The sequence below is a fragment of the Fundulus heteroclitus genome, chromosome 19 (genome assembly GCF_011125445.2).
Source record: "Fundulus heteroclitus isolate FHET01 chromosome 19, MU-UCD_Fhet_4.1, whole genome shotgun sequence".
NCBI lineage: Eukaryota > Metazoa > Chordata > Actinopteri > Cyprinodontiformes > Fundulidae > Fundulus > Fundulus heteroclitus.
In genome coordinates, this window is record NC_046379.1 from 11,864,230 (window position 1) to 11,881,228 (window position 16,999).

The window sequence follows — 16,999 nt, forward strand, 5'->3', positions numbered from 1 at the left end:
AATGCAGAAATTTCACTTTCACATCTTGGTGCCCAGTGTCCACAGCAATGGTCTTAGCTAGCCCCCAGTGGTCATCATAGTCCTCTGCTAGCCTTTTTTTTCCCCTTTTTTTCTTCTATCTTCATTTTTAAGGCTGCTAAGAGGAATGGCTTTTATGGTACCCTCGGGACCTTTTTGGGGCTCCTCAACCAACTCTTCCTGTATCCATTCATTTTCCATCTCCTTGAACAACATAGCAAAATGTCTTTTCTTCCTTGCCCTTTTTGCATTACTATGCTGTTGTTCTGGGCAGCCCTGTAAAAAGATGGTTTCAGAACTGGTAAACCAACATCTTGCTGCAAAAGCAAAAAAAGTTGTCTGATGTAAATCCTGCTCTCACATGGGATGATTTATTCAATTATTTTCCTTGTTGAGGGAGCCCGTTGTAGAAGTTGTGTGATTAGGGTGTCAAATATTTCCATTTCTTCCTCTGCGATGCTGAACAGCTGAACACCCTTTAATCTGTCAGAGACCTTTACAAACAAATTGTTTCCATCTGCCACATAAATTTCTCTCAAAACCAGGTTGTCAGCTGTTCTTACCACTGTTCCCCCAATCCTATCTGGGACACCCTTGCCATGGAAAATGGTAATAAGTTGCATGTTGGTTTTTCAAAACCCAGTGTAGGTGAGACATGAGAAAAAAAATCTTCTTGTTCTTATATTGCCATCAGTCCAAAAGAGGACAATACTACCCTGTGGATATTTCATCTTGAGATCTTTAAGAACTGGCTCCATGTGTCAACAGATTGCTGCAGCATATTGTCTCTCTAATGCTCAGGAAATTAGAGAACCAGATATTCAAGCTGAAGACAGTGTTCTGTTTAAAAAGGTTTATTGAACAATTAAACAGAAACTGGTGCAGGTAAATCTGCAACACAAAAGCAGGATCTGGCAGGGCTGACTGTTGACAGAGAGACATTGACATGCACAGCGAAGAAGGCAGAAGATAGCTGACAGATCCATAGTCACTTAGCAAGAGCCGTGGTCAAGAAACAGTCCAGGTTGTGCCCAGAGAACAGAAGCCAATGAGGTGTCCAAGCAAGGGCAAGGCGAGACAGGACAAACACAGAGATGAGAACTAGGTCGAAAATAGGCAAGACAAGAAGAATGATGGACATCTTCTCATTATTGGGCTTTCAAATAATCTGGCAACAGGCAGCTATGGGGACGTGATATTATGCATGTTTTTAAGTTATTCAATGTTTAATAAATGACTCTCGGTCCATCGGGTATTGTCCGAGGGAATCAGCCCAAAGAGCTGATATTAGGACAATAGCTGAAGGGGTGATTTGAGCATTGGCATTCTTCTAACAGCAAACTGCATGCATTTAGAATAAAGGAGTGACAACTTTTCTACAAGAATTTATTAACAGAAATAAATGAACATCCAGAGAACATTACTATAGAATGCTGTTTATCTGAATTAACACTATATGTCAATCAACAAATTCTCAATACTAGGCTAGTGAGACTTAACTAAAACCACTGAGCAAAATTAGGATAAAAAGAAGCGAAGGAACTATGTATACACCGAAGAACAAAAGGACAAAATAAAATAGCTGAAAACCACCATCAAAATGATGGTTGATGTTGATGGCTCCTATGAATAAAGACAATGTGAAAGCACCAAATAGGGAACATAGAAGGCTTAGTTGGCAAGTATAGAAATATAAGTATGTAAGTATCATTTTAAGGCCTAATATGTAATCATCAATCATATATCTTAAGCATGAATATAACTTATGGAAATGTATCTTAAATGCAGCATTTTGTGTGAAATTCTGCACGTGGTTCATTTATAATCAGAAGGAGTAAAACATCTGGTTTTGGTAAAGGAAAAGTATTGGTATCAGCAGAAAATAAAATCAGCTTTTCGATCAGATTGGAATCCCAAAGTCTTAAATTGGAGTGTTTCTGGTATTAGTTTTCAGTTTTGCCACAACTTACATTTCCATATCCTGCATACCCACATTGGTATAAGAAACTAAAGATGGAGGAATGAGGAACTTATGCATAGGAAGATGTGGTGCACACATGCTCTGTGGAGTGGCTGTTGCTCTTGAGTTGATTTTTGTCCTCTGGAATGATCCTGCTGGAGAAGTAGTAGTAAACGAACAGGAAGAATCCTAAAAACAGAGAATGCATTGGTTAATTTTTCAGTTACATTCAGTCTGAAATCCAACTGGTTGTCAGTTTTAAACTTACCTTGAAAGGAGTTGAGGATGGTGAAGATGTAGTAGGAGGGAAGGAGCAGAGGGCCGTAGCTAAAAAAAGCAAATCCCCAGGTGATGCCCAGAAGACTGAAAAGCCCCAAGAGAGAGAAAAGCCTTTTCTTGGTAGACATTTCGTTCTTCTTTGCTTTAGATGAAAACTGAGTGATCTGCACTACAGTTGCAATAAATATGGTTAAAGTAAAGATGAACACAATGCCATAATAACCAGTGTTCACCCCTAAGTGCAATGAATAATCAGGGATCCAGCACCTGAAAGTCATGAAAGAAATGTTATTGTTTCATTGCCTGTAGTTCAAATATTCTGATTTTGAATTTGATTCATTGGCTCCTTACATATTTCCTGAAGTCACATTATCGGCAGAAATTTCCATGTCACCATATTTATTGGAGGCAAGAAGTCCAACTACCACCACAGCTGGAATGACTGAACAGAGAAAATTTATATTTTTCTTTATTGGTTATGGTCTGTAGCCAAATAGATCACAGAAGTCGTTGATTCAGATCTCTTACCCCATCCGGTGATGCAAATCTTGCACAAATAATATTTGATATCTGTGCGGATTTTGTACAGATTAAAATACAGGTGTAAAGCCTGCATGAAGAACCATGTGAATGTGGCCAGCATGCTGTAGTGCAGAGCCGCTGCTATCGCCACACATGCTGCAAAGATCTTCAGGTTAGCGACTGACTCATTTATCAAGAAGCAAAGGTTCAGGATGAACAGGGCGATGAAGAGATTCATCAGGATCTTTACAGCTTCACTTGCTTTATTTTTCCTATAAGGAAAATTTGTTTGGTTTGTGTTAGCAAATCTCTATGGGGAACAATGATTAATATCAAAAACAGACCTTTTTGATACCTTATGAGAAAATGCATGAAGAGAGCCACACCCAAGAAGAACAAGGACATGCCACAGCCGGCTTTTGTGATTTCGGTCAGGGTTTTCAAGTCAGATGAGCTGATATCTGTAGTTCCGGATGATGTCTGGTTTAAACAGGAACATGTGTTTAGTAAACATGAAAAATATCACAATGGTTTTCAAAACTGCATAAAAACGTCTTACCATGAGAACCGCAAAAAAAGTAAGGTGAGAGCATTGGCATATGATGCTGCCATTGTCCTCTTTTGTTTTGCAGCCATCTGTGATCCAGTTGTCTGCGCCATCTGGTGGTCAGTAGGAACAAAAGCGATGAGATGAGACTGAACTTTCTCATATAAATGACTGAGAAAGACATGGCAAGGCAAGGCAAATTTATTTGTATAGCACAATTCAGTACAGAGACAAAGCAAAGTGCTTTACATGATTAAAATATAGGAAAAATAAAAAAAAGAATAAAAGCAAGTAGGAATAAAATGTAGAAACGAAAATAGAACATTAAAAACAGTTGAACTAAACTGTTTTTAATAGAAGAAAACTCAGTGCTGTCTGACAGTGGCCATTCAGTAATAAAAAGCAAGCATAACATTATGAACAACACCTTTTTCTCACTGCACCTAATGTGAGTAGGATGTATTAAGCAGTAAGTGAAAAAATGTGTCATCAAAGTGGATGTGTTAGAAGCAGAAAGAAGAAGCACAAAGCCCAGATTACGATTACTAGACAAGTTGATATGACCAACTTCAAAATGCCATCTCTTGTGTGGTGGAATAAGTCTGCAGTTTACAAAGTTGGCTCTGTACAACAATACAAAATCAGGCTATGGCAAAACTATCTTTAGATCTTGTGGGTAATCCACCAGCTGCTCGCTCCTCTCTCTCTTATCTCTCATTGCAACGTCACCAAATGTTTCTGAAGGAGGGAGAGCAAGAAGAGCCAGGGTCCTGCAGAATAACCAGGGAGTGTTTCTTGATCCCACAGTGCAGAAGGGTGTGGAACCAGTGCACTGAACGAGGACCATGCACATGTAAAATAGATCTCACATAATCTTATACTGTGAACTCATGCATATGACATAACACATCCAATTTAAAGGAAAAAAAAACTTTATGGTAAGGTTTTAGGTTGTTGAAACTATGTTTGAAATTAAATGAAGTATTTTTAATGATAACAGTTTATGTTACTCTTGTTTTTTATGTTTACACTTTTATGAAAAAGTATTTTTTGGGAAAATGGATGGCTGGATATAGGTTAAAAAGTGTATGTTTTTTAGAATCTCACAAATCTAAATGTAATATTGTAAAAAAATAAATAAAAAATCCTAGTCAAGTCTGTAAAAACATGAAGAGTTCTGCTCTGCCCCTCATAGATCTGACCTCAGTCTTCCAACCAGAAAAATTGAAGGCATCTTAATGAATAAAATTACTTAAATATAAGAATTAAATATCACACTAACATCAAAAATCTCATTACAATATAATGGCAAGCTTTCACTGAAATGTTACATTTGAATTTCCAAACACCATCTTAGTAGCTACACACATTTTTAAGCCTACTTAAAGAAAATATCAGAACCGACCTACCGTGTTTAGTTCTCCCATCCCATGATACGCAAGAAACATTAAATCCAGCCTGTAGTGGGACAGACAAACTGAATACCTATTATGTCCAAAAGGATTTAGTTAATGTTACAGTTATTATGAAAGTTATTAGGATTTATTTTACCCTATTCACTTTTCTGAAGTTAATGTTGATGGTTTCTGACAGGTTTGCTATGTTGACTCCCATTTCAATCCCCAGAATTTGATTGTTAAAAAGGAAACTAGTTGCGTTAATCTGTTAAGAGTGAAATAATGTTAGGAATGATAATCATGTTTTTAAAAAAAGATAATCTTTTGTGTTTTTTTTACCCGATGGATTCCTGGAAAAAGTAGAATTCCAACATATGAGGCGTTTCTTTTCACAGCCATTTCACTGGCTTCTTTAGGAAGGTGAACTGTTAGAGCGTAGTCTTTTGCCAAATAGGTGCTTTCCTTGATAATCTATTAAAAACAGACATTTGAAACACAAATGTGATACGGAATTTTTAATGATCTGTTTTTTCCTCATGTCAGTAAAGTAATATACCTCTAATTCCATATTTGATGTGAAGGCAAAGATGCTGCTCCTCTGATTTTGTTGTGGCAGTTTAGCAATCACTCCATTGATTTGGCCAATTTTGATGCTGGCTGTGCTTGCATTACCCATCAATCCCAAGATATGGCTAACGTTATTCATGATATTTCTGTAAAGTGAACATGAACATTTTAAACGAGCTAAAATCCAATTTTCTGACAATTTCACAATCCTCGCAAAGTAACTTCACAAGCATTAACTAACATTCGTGGTGTGTTTGGATCATTGAATTTAATGACAGAGTAACTTACGCTGAATTCTCTGTGCTTGCAGGTCCAACAGAAGTAAAGATGAGAGATTTATCTGGCTGTATGAAACCCGATGTAGTTGTTTGAAAAGTCCCCGATGTTGGTTGGGATGCCTAGTTTACAAAAGAAATAATTTATTTTTAGTGAGTGAAATATTAGTTGTGTCCCAAAATCTTAAATTATAGTCACCTTACCACATTTGTTGTTTGAGAATCAGGATTTCTTGATGCAGCAGAAGTTCGAGATGTGGTTTCTGCTTTCTGAGTTGTAGTCCCAGATGTAGTATTTGTTTTCACAGGTAGCGATGTCTGGTTTAAAACAAATGTTTTTATTTTTGTTTACAAGTGTGAAATGTCAGTTGTATGTCAAAATAAATTACACAAGTCACCTTACCACATTACTTGTTTGAGAAACAGGATTGCTTGATATGCTAAAAGTCGAGGTTGGATATTCACTTTCTGGCACTGCAGTCCTTGTTGATGTGCTGTGCCTGTTGCTTGTAGTTTGGGATGTCTAGTTTATAAAATATTGTAGTTATTGTATTGATGTACGAAATATTAGTTTTCTCCATGAAGTAACAATAAAAAATCACTTTACCAAATAACTTGTTTGAGAAACAGTATTGCTTGATGCAGCAGAAGGTTGGATTGTGGTTTCTGCTTTTTGGGTTGTAGTCCCTGATGAAGTATTTGATCTCGCAGGTTGAGATGTCTGGTTTAAAACAAAGGTTTTCATTTAGTTTACAATAGTGAAATGACAGTTGTATGTTAAAATACATTTCTGACTTCCTTTTACCAAATAACTTGTTTGAGAAACAGAACTACTTGAGGTGCTCAAAGTCAAAGTTGGAAATGGGCTTTTTGGCTCCGCAGTTGTTGTTGCTGGGCTGTTTGCTGGATGGGATGCCTAGTTTACAAAAGACATCATTTATTTTTAGTGAGTGAAACATTAGTTGTGTCCCAAAGTCATAAATGTAAGCTGTAATTAAATTATAGAATGAGACATAAATGTAAATATTTGTAATAATTTGCCTATTTATTTATTCCTCTTTTTAATAATCATCTAATTTGTTTATTTTTCATTATAATTGTAAACTTTATTTATTAATTACTTAGTTTTAAATGTATTTATCTCTGTCTGTTTTTATTTTTTTTCTGTTTAATTCGTTCTTTCTATATTTTTACCCCATTTATTTCTTCAACACTAATTATTCATGCCTGTCCTTTTTTAATTTCTGTATGCACATCTGCCTCATTGTTAGAATGAGGAGGGGGCAGTCTTAACCTATTGGTTGATTAGCATCCATCTTCCCTAGATGGAACACCCTGCTGCCGTCAAAGGCTGCCGCTTCCGACCACTGTCACAGCGGCTACCCAGGTTATCATTGAGCTCAGGCATTTAGCAACTTGATTTGAAAACATTGATGTAATTCCAGACTTTATGAGCTTTGCTGTGGATGGTCTGACTGAACGTGTGTTTAATTAAGCGGCTCACATGAACCCAGATGTCAGCAGGTGTCGTGTCAGTTCTCCCGACAAGAAACTACAGCCCCTGTGTTGGGAGCGCGTATTGATCTGGAGGTCCCCGCCCTTGAGGGGGCGGGGGGTTCTGTTATGATTTAGGTTTTGGTTTACTTTGCTTTTGGACCTCTCCGGACTTTTACTGTCACTTATCAGCCACTATGCTGTCAGCTTTGCCCAAGTCAATTAGCCCACTTCTCTCCACCTGCTGACAGCAATTAGATGCAACTCTCGTCACCTGTTCACCAGCCCATATTTACCTGCCTCAGCCTACTCACCCTTGCCAGAACGTCTCCCTCTCTTCACATGTCAGACCGCCCCATGTGCGCTCTGCCAGCTGGACTCTCCTGCTAAGGTTGCCTGTGTCTGCCGGCTGCAGTTCTGCCTGTTTCCTGTGAGTTCCAGTGCTTTGTTCTGCCAGTTCTGGTGTTTTTCCGGCCTACATCGCTCTGTCTGGTCTCTCCCTACCTATCTCATCTGGTCTTCTCCTCACCTCTTCCTGCCTGTACCGTCTGCCTACACTCTCCTACCAAGCCAAGACTCATCTACTAAGACTGTCACTGCTTGCCTAAATTTAACCACGACTCATCAGTTACAGTAAGACTGTCACTGCTTGCATGCTTCACCCTTCCAATAAACCTTTTTTGAAGATATCTCTGTGTCCGGCTGAATATCGGTTTCACCTGAAGTAAAACATAACATCTTTGTTCCGACCCTCAACTATGGTATGGATCATGACTTAAAGAATGAGATCCCAGGTACAAACTGACAAAATGAGCTTCCTCCGGAGAGTACGCAGGCTCAGCCTTAGAGAGCCACCGCTTCTCCGCATCGAATGAAGCTAGTTGAAGTGGTTTGGGCTTCTGATCAGGATGCCCCCTGGGTGCATCCATTTTGGGGTTTCGAAGCATGTCCCATTGGTATGTGACCCTGGGAGGGACTACATATCCCATCTGGCAAAGGAATGCCTTGGGGTCCCCCCAGAATGAGCTGGAGGACGTCGCTGGGGAGAGGAATGTCTGGGTTTCTCTGTTGGACCTGTTGCCCTCGACACATGGTCTCAGATATTTGGATGACTACAGATGGATAGTGTGAAATGTCAGTTCTATCTTAAAATAAATTACACAAATATTCCTACCAAATTATTTGTTTGGGATACAGAACTACATCGGGTGCTGAAAGTCGAGGTTGTAACTTGACTTTTTGGTCCTGCTGTCCCTGTTGACATACTGTTGTTTGTAGGCCGGGATGTCTAATTTATAAACGCTTGAATTTATTTTTGATGAATGAAATATTAGTTGTCTTCTAAAAGCAAAAATTAAGAATCACCCTACCTCATTTTTTGTTTGAGAAATAGAATGAATTGATGCAGCAGAAGTTTGTGTTGCAGTTTCTGCATCTTGAGTTGTAGTCTCCGATGTAGTATTTGTTTTCACAGGCTGAGATGTCTGGTTTGAAACAAAAGTTTGTATTTTGTTTACATGTGTGAATTGTCATCTGTATCTTAAAATAAATTACACAAATTATCCTACCACATCAGTTGTTTGAGAAACTGAAATGTTTGAAGTGCTGAAAGTTGAGGTTAGAAATGGACTTTCTGGCCCTGCAGTCTCTGCTGACGTGCTGTTTGTAGGTTGTTGTGTCTAGTTTATAAAAGATTACATTTATCTTTGTTGAGTGAAATCTTAGTTGTCCTTCAAAAGCAAAAAAAATAGAAATCACCTTACCGTGTTTCTTGTTTGAGAAACAAAACAACCTGAGTTGTAGAAAGCTGATGAAGTGGTTTCGTTATTGTTTCCAGACGATGTATAACAAATAATAATATCTGGCCATGCATCTATTTATATGAAAACACAAATATATATGCAAGTCAAAACATTTTCATTGATACAATTTTACCAGGACATTCTTTGATGGCACTGGTATAAAATACCTTTACATATCTTTTCCTCATTCAGTAGAGTTTCTCCACTTTCGCTCAGCATAAGGCTCTCTCCACCTTAAAAAAATAAAATTACAACCATGCAAAAGGATTAGCATGCAAATTTAAATGGAGACAGTGCCTTGCAAGAGGATCCCCCTTGAACATTGTCCTGCTACAAAGTGACAGGCCTGATCAACAAAGATTCCTAATAAGGCCTGCTAAAGTGCTTTGGGCAGAAAAAAAAAAAGCAACGAGTGAGCGTAAAATGTGCAAAACGGATTTGGTCCGCCCTATTTAAATTAGTAAATTGTGTGCACTACTGGCAGTTTTGGAGTTGCTGAAAAAGAAAGAGGAAGATCAAATTCTTTGCATTATCTCTCCAGACACCCAGGATGCACAAAACTGAAAAACTAAAAAATAACATAAAAGTAAAAAACTTGTATTTTATGTCTGAGTTAAATAAGAAAATATTATGACAAATCAGATTTGTCCCCGTTTATCATTATTCTACTGCTACGTGTATCAGTGACGGTGGCCATGTAAAATGTTGACAGCAGAGCGGAGCTTCTCCAGCCCCCACTGATTGAAAACCTTCCTCAGATTCTTGTATGTAATATAACTATTCTTTAAAAAAACATAATAACATAAATAGATCTGTCCAGGGTGGACACCGCCTTTCGCACAGTCACCGCTGGAGGTAGGCACCAGCCCTTCCGCAACCCTGCAGGCTTAAGCAGGTAGAGAAAACAAATGGATGGATGGCTGGATGGAATAACATTAATAACAATTGACAATATTTTTTATAGTATACTTTAAGTGTCTTAAAGTGTTAACAAAAAAATTGTTTGGTCAGACTTACAGCTAGATTAATCTCTAAACTACTGGATTTACCTTCTCTAACACTTCACAACAGCCACATGAGCCAAAACATGCAAACCAAGAGAGCCCCAAAACAAAATAATAACAAATAACAGTGCTTGGAGAGTTGGACATATGCACCAGCCCATGTGCAAACCTGCACAGACAAGCAGGTACATGAATGGACGGATAAGTTAGGGCGCCCATATTGGAACAATGAGGGATGGAGAGAAAAAATCTCTCTTGGACTTATGGATAACTTGTGGAGCTGCTATTCTAGCATGACTACACGTCCCCAATTAATGGGGACAGTTCTAGTTTTGAAAGATCTGTCTCCATTTAAAATCTACCCAGATATGTCCCCAATTTTACCATTTTAAGAATGTAAACTATGCCTACATGTTGCGCAACAACAGCCGTAATGGGATCTTGCCAAGTTGCTGTCAGTATTACAGACAGACAGAGCAGGTGAAAAGTATACTGTGGTCATTGCCCCCTACCCCTTACACACACATACACCAAACACAAACACACCCTGTGGACTTGCACAATCTAAATACAGGGTAATCCTGGAAGAAAACATTTTAGAAGTTGGAAAAGACTTAAAACTGTGATAATAGTTCACCTTTCAACAGAGCAATAACCGTAAAAATAGAGGTTGGGGTTACAATGGAATGGTTTTGTTTAAAGCATATTCATCTATAGGAATATCTCAGTCAAAATCCACACTGTAATCCAAAATGTAATTTAGAATCTAAAACAAGAATGATGTGTTTCATCTGACTAAGCGCAAGCTTGTATTTATCGTATTTTTTTCAGATCATAAAGGTGTACCAGATTAAAAGGCACACCATGAATTAAACGAATGTGTATCTTTGCCCACACTCTTGTGTAGTCAAGCCATGTGTAATAAAATCAGACTGAGTTACAAACAACTTTGTATAAATTGTATAAACCCTCCAGTCCACGGACAAACGCTCTTCGCATGCTGTTCTTCAACAGCAGCATTGGAGGGACATTCACACTGGAGAGACATGTAAACATGCAAGGTCAGTCAAGCTGAGTACATCCCTGCCCTTTCCCAACATCAGAAATTGAACAGACAGCTGCCATGAAACAGACTGTTTATGATCTTTCTAAACTGTGCAGAAGAAAAGCTGACCCGGGAGCGAGTCACACCTCTGCCATGCAGAGATCCACATGCTGCAGCCCTGCAGCACTGAGCTTCATACGGCCTGAGACCCGAAGCCATCTCCTCACAGCCCTGCTTTGAGCAAGCCACCCCGCTTCAACTGCTTCCAACTGGATGCCCCAAAGTGAACCAAACTGACACAGAGGCACAAAGGTTTGGCAGAGTTAGGCAGGGAAAGTCAAATGGTTTATTTAAAATTCTTTATACTGTTTTGTTTTAAGGTTTTACTTAGTAAAAAGCCCTGGAGCTAACAGACAAAGCTTCTGCTAGCATTATGAAAACCAAGCTTTGCTGATGTGTTTTTACGGTTATAATAGTTGGACTACACTGCCCTGTTTCTAACATAAGGCCAAAATAAACGTAAATTTTATATTGAACTAACTTACTTGGTCTGTTGTTGCTAGCACGTACTCCGTGCGCGGGGCTGCCTTAAGGCTCCCACACTCGCCCGCCGACAGGGGGGGACAAACGGATCAGTTGTCCCGGGCCCAGGACAGAGGGGGGGGGGGGGGGGGGGCCCAGAACTGACACTCTGATCATTAAAATGGTTAGTGTCAGTCAGAGCGTGCGCTAACTGCAGCAGCAGTATGTGTCACGGCACTTTACTGCTCCCCCTCCCCTCCCGTACATGGCTCAGCGGCGCCAGTCAATCAGCACGCAGGCTCAGCCTGCCCCACCCACTCAGCTTCTCTTCACTCAACACAAACAACCACGTGGCTGCTGCTCAGACTCGAAGAGAGGGAGCCCGCTGAAGCGGAAAAACATGAAGAGAGAAAGAACGCCGTTTGGCTTTATTTTAATAACGTAAATTAAACCAAGCTGTATGTTTTGTAAAAAAATAAGCCAGTTAAATTCAGTGGAAACACAACAAATTTATCAAAAGGAGACGAAACTTCTCTCATTGCCCCGACAGACCAGACCCACAGACTGATGTCACAGACTGAGGCGTTTCAGTCCTCCAGAGAACATCCAGGTAGATAAGAGCAGCAGTTCATGTTAACTTTCAAAGTAGATGTTATCTATCATGTTACTGGAGCCCACACAGAAAATGTAATTAAGACCTTGAAAGAACCCAGCACATATATCCTATTAAAAACCGCTATTTAGCTAATCCTTTATTTATCTCACGACGGGGAAATTTATAGGATTAAAGCAACAGGCAGGTGCACACAATACAGACAAAATTACATAGGGATTGAAAGATATAAGAGATGGATTAGGAAGAAAAAAACCAGAACATAAAATCATTGTTATTATATAATTGTAATATTAAAATAAAAATCACAAAACCCGAAAGGTCAACAGTTTCATGATACATCAAGCTTAAATGTCAAAAGTATCCGTGAATGTTGTGCGTTTAATGCCAAAAAGGAAGCCTTTCTCAGCTTTTCAGTGGGCAGAGAATTCCCAAAGTATCTAACATATTCTACTTCCTGCAATGGAAGGGAAAAATTTTTTTAGGGACTGGCTAATATACAGCAGGTCAAAAAAGGCCATATTTTGGCTGCTGTGCATGCTGTTCTCTTATGAAGAAAAGATCAACTACTGCACTAAATTCAATAGATGGGTTGAAAATATATCCAATATAAAATACAGAGATTTCCAGGGCATGAAGTATACAGTTAAGTTGACTTTTTTTTGGTGTGTGTGTGTGTGTGGCGGCGGCAGGTGTAGGGAGGGGGGGGGGGGGGGGGCAAAAAGACTGCGTTGTCCCGGGCCCTAGCAAAGCTGCCAGCTGGCCTGCTCCCACATACTTGGGTGTACTGTGCGCATACTGTGAGCTAACAGATGGTAAAACATGTGATTAGCTAGCTGAGCACCTAGAGCCGTTTCTTTTCTAGCAGGCTCCCACCGCACACCTGTCAGTGAGAACAGAGAGGGACTGTGACGTCGCCCATCCTTGCGACCGCCTGCTTGGAGCAGCTCAGTGTATCAAGCTCGGTGTCACATATAAAACAGTTTGATGTAAAGAATTCTTGTGGCCGAGAAGTTTATAGTGTGATACCGCGTACGTGGTCATAAAAATTGAGCTCTGCATGTATCTGTATGAGCGGAGTCCGCGCAGGGTCTGCATTGAGTACACGCAGACCTCCACGGTGTGAAGTACACCTGAGTATGTGGGGGCCTTTACATGAATGCACTTCTAGTTTTGACATTACAGTCAGGCAGTCTTGTAAACTTCTCAGGGGTCCAATCAGGTAGTGACACAGTGCGCCATAATGCTCCGAATATCCATTGAATGGAGCGACTTCATTGCTTACTAAAGTCGTACTTACACATTTTAAAAGATTTTTGAGTGCATTGTACCACATAAAATTGGTGAGTAATCATATATATAAGGCAGACCGGTTATGAGGCGCACCATCAATTTTTGAGGAAAATTAAGGATTTAAAGTGTGCCAAATAATAATAATATTAGTCAAAACATCAGTATCAAGTTAAACAAAGTTGATATACCTAAAGTGTTTTTTTGCTCTAATTGCCCTGAACGTAACACTTGTATTTAAAAAAAGTAATTACCATGCATCACTTTAATCCCACAGTTTTCTGCTTTATTTTTAATCAGCCTATCAGATACTCTCAAGTTTATGTTTGTAACATGAAAGAAATGTGAAACCATTCAAGAGGTATGAATACTTTTTATGCAATATTTATGGCAGTTTGTTAGTAGTGAATTTACCTATTTCCAAGCAGCTGTAGACTTTTCGGATTAAACCTGAAACAAAGCAACAGATTGACAGAAACTTTGGATAAAGCAGAAAACATTGACAGTGTGAGGAGAGGATAGGCTTTAAATTATTTTGACAAACTCTCTATGCTTTAGATCAAAACAGCATAATTGGCAGTACCTGATGGGTTGTCAAACTTTGATAGCAAACATGATGAATTATACGATGGGTTCAGCAACACAAGAATGTCCTTCTTGCAAAGACCCATTTCATTTGCAGTCAGGCTGTGAAAATCCTCAACCAAATTGAATTTGGTGTTGCTGTCAAAATTGTTAGCATTGCAATGCCCTGAAAGCATAATAACAACAATAAAGTCACCAGTGCTGTGCCAGTCCAGCCTCAGAATCAAAATCAGCTCTAATCTCAACGTTTCTGATACAAGCAAGAAATCTGACATCAGTTTTACTTTGTTCTCAGTGAAGACATTTTAATTATAAGTACAAAAGAAAGCGGTATGTAGCTTCTTTATTCTTATGTTTACTGTTTCACCCACCCATAAACAATAAGACTGGGGTGCTTAACATCTTGTTTAAATCTATTATTTATGATGGCTTAGGTATAAGCCCTCAGTAAATATTATTTTCAAATCGAGTCTGGACATTCAAGTTTAAAGCAAGGGAACAACAAATAACAGGTCCCTCAATTCAAGTTAAACATCTTAAAAACAGCAGTCAGTTAAAAGTTCTCAAAAAAATTGAGCTCCACTTAATGACATGTTCAGATCCAACACCAGCAAACACAATCCTTTACGTAGGACTACAGAAACGTTCTGATAGTATCTGAGGAACGGATTGTGCTCATCTACTGTACCTGGATTTTCTGCAGGAATGTTGAAGCAACACTTATCTCCATGTCCTGCAATATAGAAAAGTCCCAGTTTTTCATTGTATCCATTCTTGTAAGACACTGTAGTCTCTGCAAATTCAAGCTCACCTGTTAAAGTGTTTTGTAAATTTTCTTGAGAGGTAATACACAGTATAGTTTTAACTTTGACCGCTTCCCATGTGTCTGTTAAGAAACATCAAAGACAAATATAATTTACCAAATAGATAAAAAGTGCCGATAGATTATTTTTTTTTTTTTTTTTTTACAATATTTTGAAAAATGCATAATAAAATAAAAATTTATATTACTCACTTGATGCTTCACAAAAGTGGTTCAGGAGCAACATTGCATACAGCAAAATATATTTCACCACAGCAAACATCCAGTTTACAGCTGGCCGTGTCATCATTAAAAGTAGTTAGGAAGATCACAAGAGCAAATAGCTTGATCACAACTTGAGCATCTATGAGTTTGAAGTGTCACTGCAGTGTGCCGCTGCTTCTGTTACATGGTTCAGATCAGATACGAATTATTTGCAGTTCCCATTATCTGGTATCAATTCTAATGTCTGATTTAACTAGCAAATATAGCATGACTACAGAGTACGTCTGGGTTTTTCTGGGTTTTTTTTTTTTCGCGTTTCAGCTGAGAGGAGGAGGAGGATTTTGCAAGTCTTTTAGTCATCAAACGTGTCGTTTCAACCATTAGAATTACAGTGTAGGCAGACCATTGAGGCAGAAGCTCTGTGTGAATATTCATGGATCTTTTGCTGTAAAAACAATAAAGTTAACAGGAAAATATGTTTCCTTTTATTTTTTACCAGATTGCATTCTGGTCTCTAAAATTTGGTTTGCAGTGGTGCACCAGCCACAAGTTGTACAAACCATCTCCCAGATCTTTTGCAAACTGTCATCCATGCTGGTCACCTGAAATATGTGTCTAAAACAAACTATTAGGCAATTATTCTTTGAAAACAAATATGTTTTCCTAAAGATCAAATAAATGTTTTTACGGTAGTGGTCACTATATTGATTGTATTAGATTTGTTTTTCTGCAGGCCACACAGCTTTTAAGATTTTAAAAGAGAAAGGTTTGCCAAACAAAAGAGGTGATGCAACTAAAACATTTGTCCAACCTACTAATTTTACATTTTATAATTCCATAAAGGTTTATTTTTAAACAAAGACTAAAACCAGCAATCTCAATCTAGATGCATTTCTAATGTTTTAAAGCCAGATCAGGGAAACCATGGCCAAGGTCCATATATATTTTCTGAACATCCACAATATATATATATATATATATATATATATATATATATATATAGAGAGAGAGAGAGAGAGAGAGAGAGAGAGAGAGAGAGAGATAGATAGATAGATAGATAGATAGATAGATAGATAGACATATCTGTGTCATGCTTAAAGGTATACTATGCAACCGGGGTTGATTTTCCAGCGAGGCTCCCCCCAGAGGGCGAAAGTAAAAGTGCACTGTCGTAAATATGCTCAGCTGTTCTCCTGGTTTGTCCGTCAAGCCAGGCGCGGTTGTTTTGAGCTTAGCATAGCAGACAGGCGAACACAACGAATACAAAAGTCGAAAAAACGGCAGTACAAACAATGACTAACACAGTGAAAGTATGAACATGCACACAAAGAGAGAGAGAAACCATTCCAATGCAGTGTTTCCCCTAGGAATTTGGGACGACCGGCGGAGCGGGGGGGAGACAAACTTTGCACCACTGACCGGCTGAGCGGAGCGGCGCGCATATCGAGTTAGTTTTATTTTTTTATTATTATTTTTTTGGAATGTCGGCGAGGCGGTAGCGTGAGGGAAACCCTACAATGTTACTTACAATCGCATCAGCAGAAACGCGAGGTCCGCGTCAGCCTTGCAGCCTTCTATGTTCACCCGTGTACGACTCCTCTCTCTGTCCAGAACCCTTTTCCTCTTTCTTGCCTGCTCCAACATGGGCTTTCGCTGTTTTCTCACTGGTTCCGCCATGATAACTGCACAAATATCGCCACTGCGCTACCAACGAGCACACCTTTCACTGCGGGCGTGTAGCAGTTCTCGCCGTAAAGCAAGACCGACTCTCGCGATGCACACGAGACTACTGAGCCTGTGAGTGCGGGCCGACTGCTCCTGCAATTGCAAGTGCGGTATTTCCCCCACAGACCACCAGGGCGGCCGAGAAAACCTTAGTTCAACCTGAAATGACTCATTTAATCATCCAAAACAGTATGGAACATATTAATTAACTGAAAAATGTTGCATAGTATGCCTTTAAGCTTTACATAATAAAATATTCAGTGTTTCTAAGAAAGTGGGGCAATGCAAATGATGTAATTAATAATGCTGGCTCTCACTGAAGAGAGA

General features: G+C 39.1%; 1 protein-coding gene and 1 long non-coding RNA gene across 2 annotated transcripts; both read right to left on the reverse strand.

Annotated features, from left to right (window-relative positions):
- Positions 1 to 1,424: 1,424 nt before the first annotated feature.
- LOC105938397 (adhesion G-protein coupled receptor G2) lies at positions 1,425 to 5,663 on the reverse strand. Its single transcript, XM_036150961.1, has 11 exons — positions 5,579 to 5,663; positions 5,280 to 5,436; positions 5,063 to 5,194; positions 4,878 to 4,988; positions 4,736 to 4,784; positions 3,339 to 3,439; positions 3,135 to 3,259; positions 2,786 to 3,051; positions 2,609 to 2,699; positions 2,247 to 2,524; positions 1,425 to 2,167 (listed from the first exon to the last, which is right to left on the reverse strand). The coding sequence occupies exons 2-11, from the start codon at positions 5,427 to 5,429 to the stop codon at positions 2,049 to 2,051; spliced, it is 1,422 nt and encodes a 473-aa protein (XP_036006854.1). The 5' UTR covers positions 5,430 to 5,436; positions 5,579 to 5,663; the 3' UTR covers positions 1,425 to 2,048.
- A 3,160-nt stretch (positions 5,664 to 8,823) lies between these two features.
- Positions 8,824 to 13,789, reverse strand: LOC118567014. Its single transcript, XR_004933432.1, has 3 exons — positions 13,750 to 13,789; positions 9,029 to 9,094; positions 8,824 to 8,932 (listed from the first exon to the last, which is right to left on the reverse strand). It is a non-coding gene; the product is annotated as an uncharacterized LOC118567014 (long non-coding RNA).
- Between the last annotated feature and the right edge of the window lie 3,210 nt (positions 13,790 to 16,999).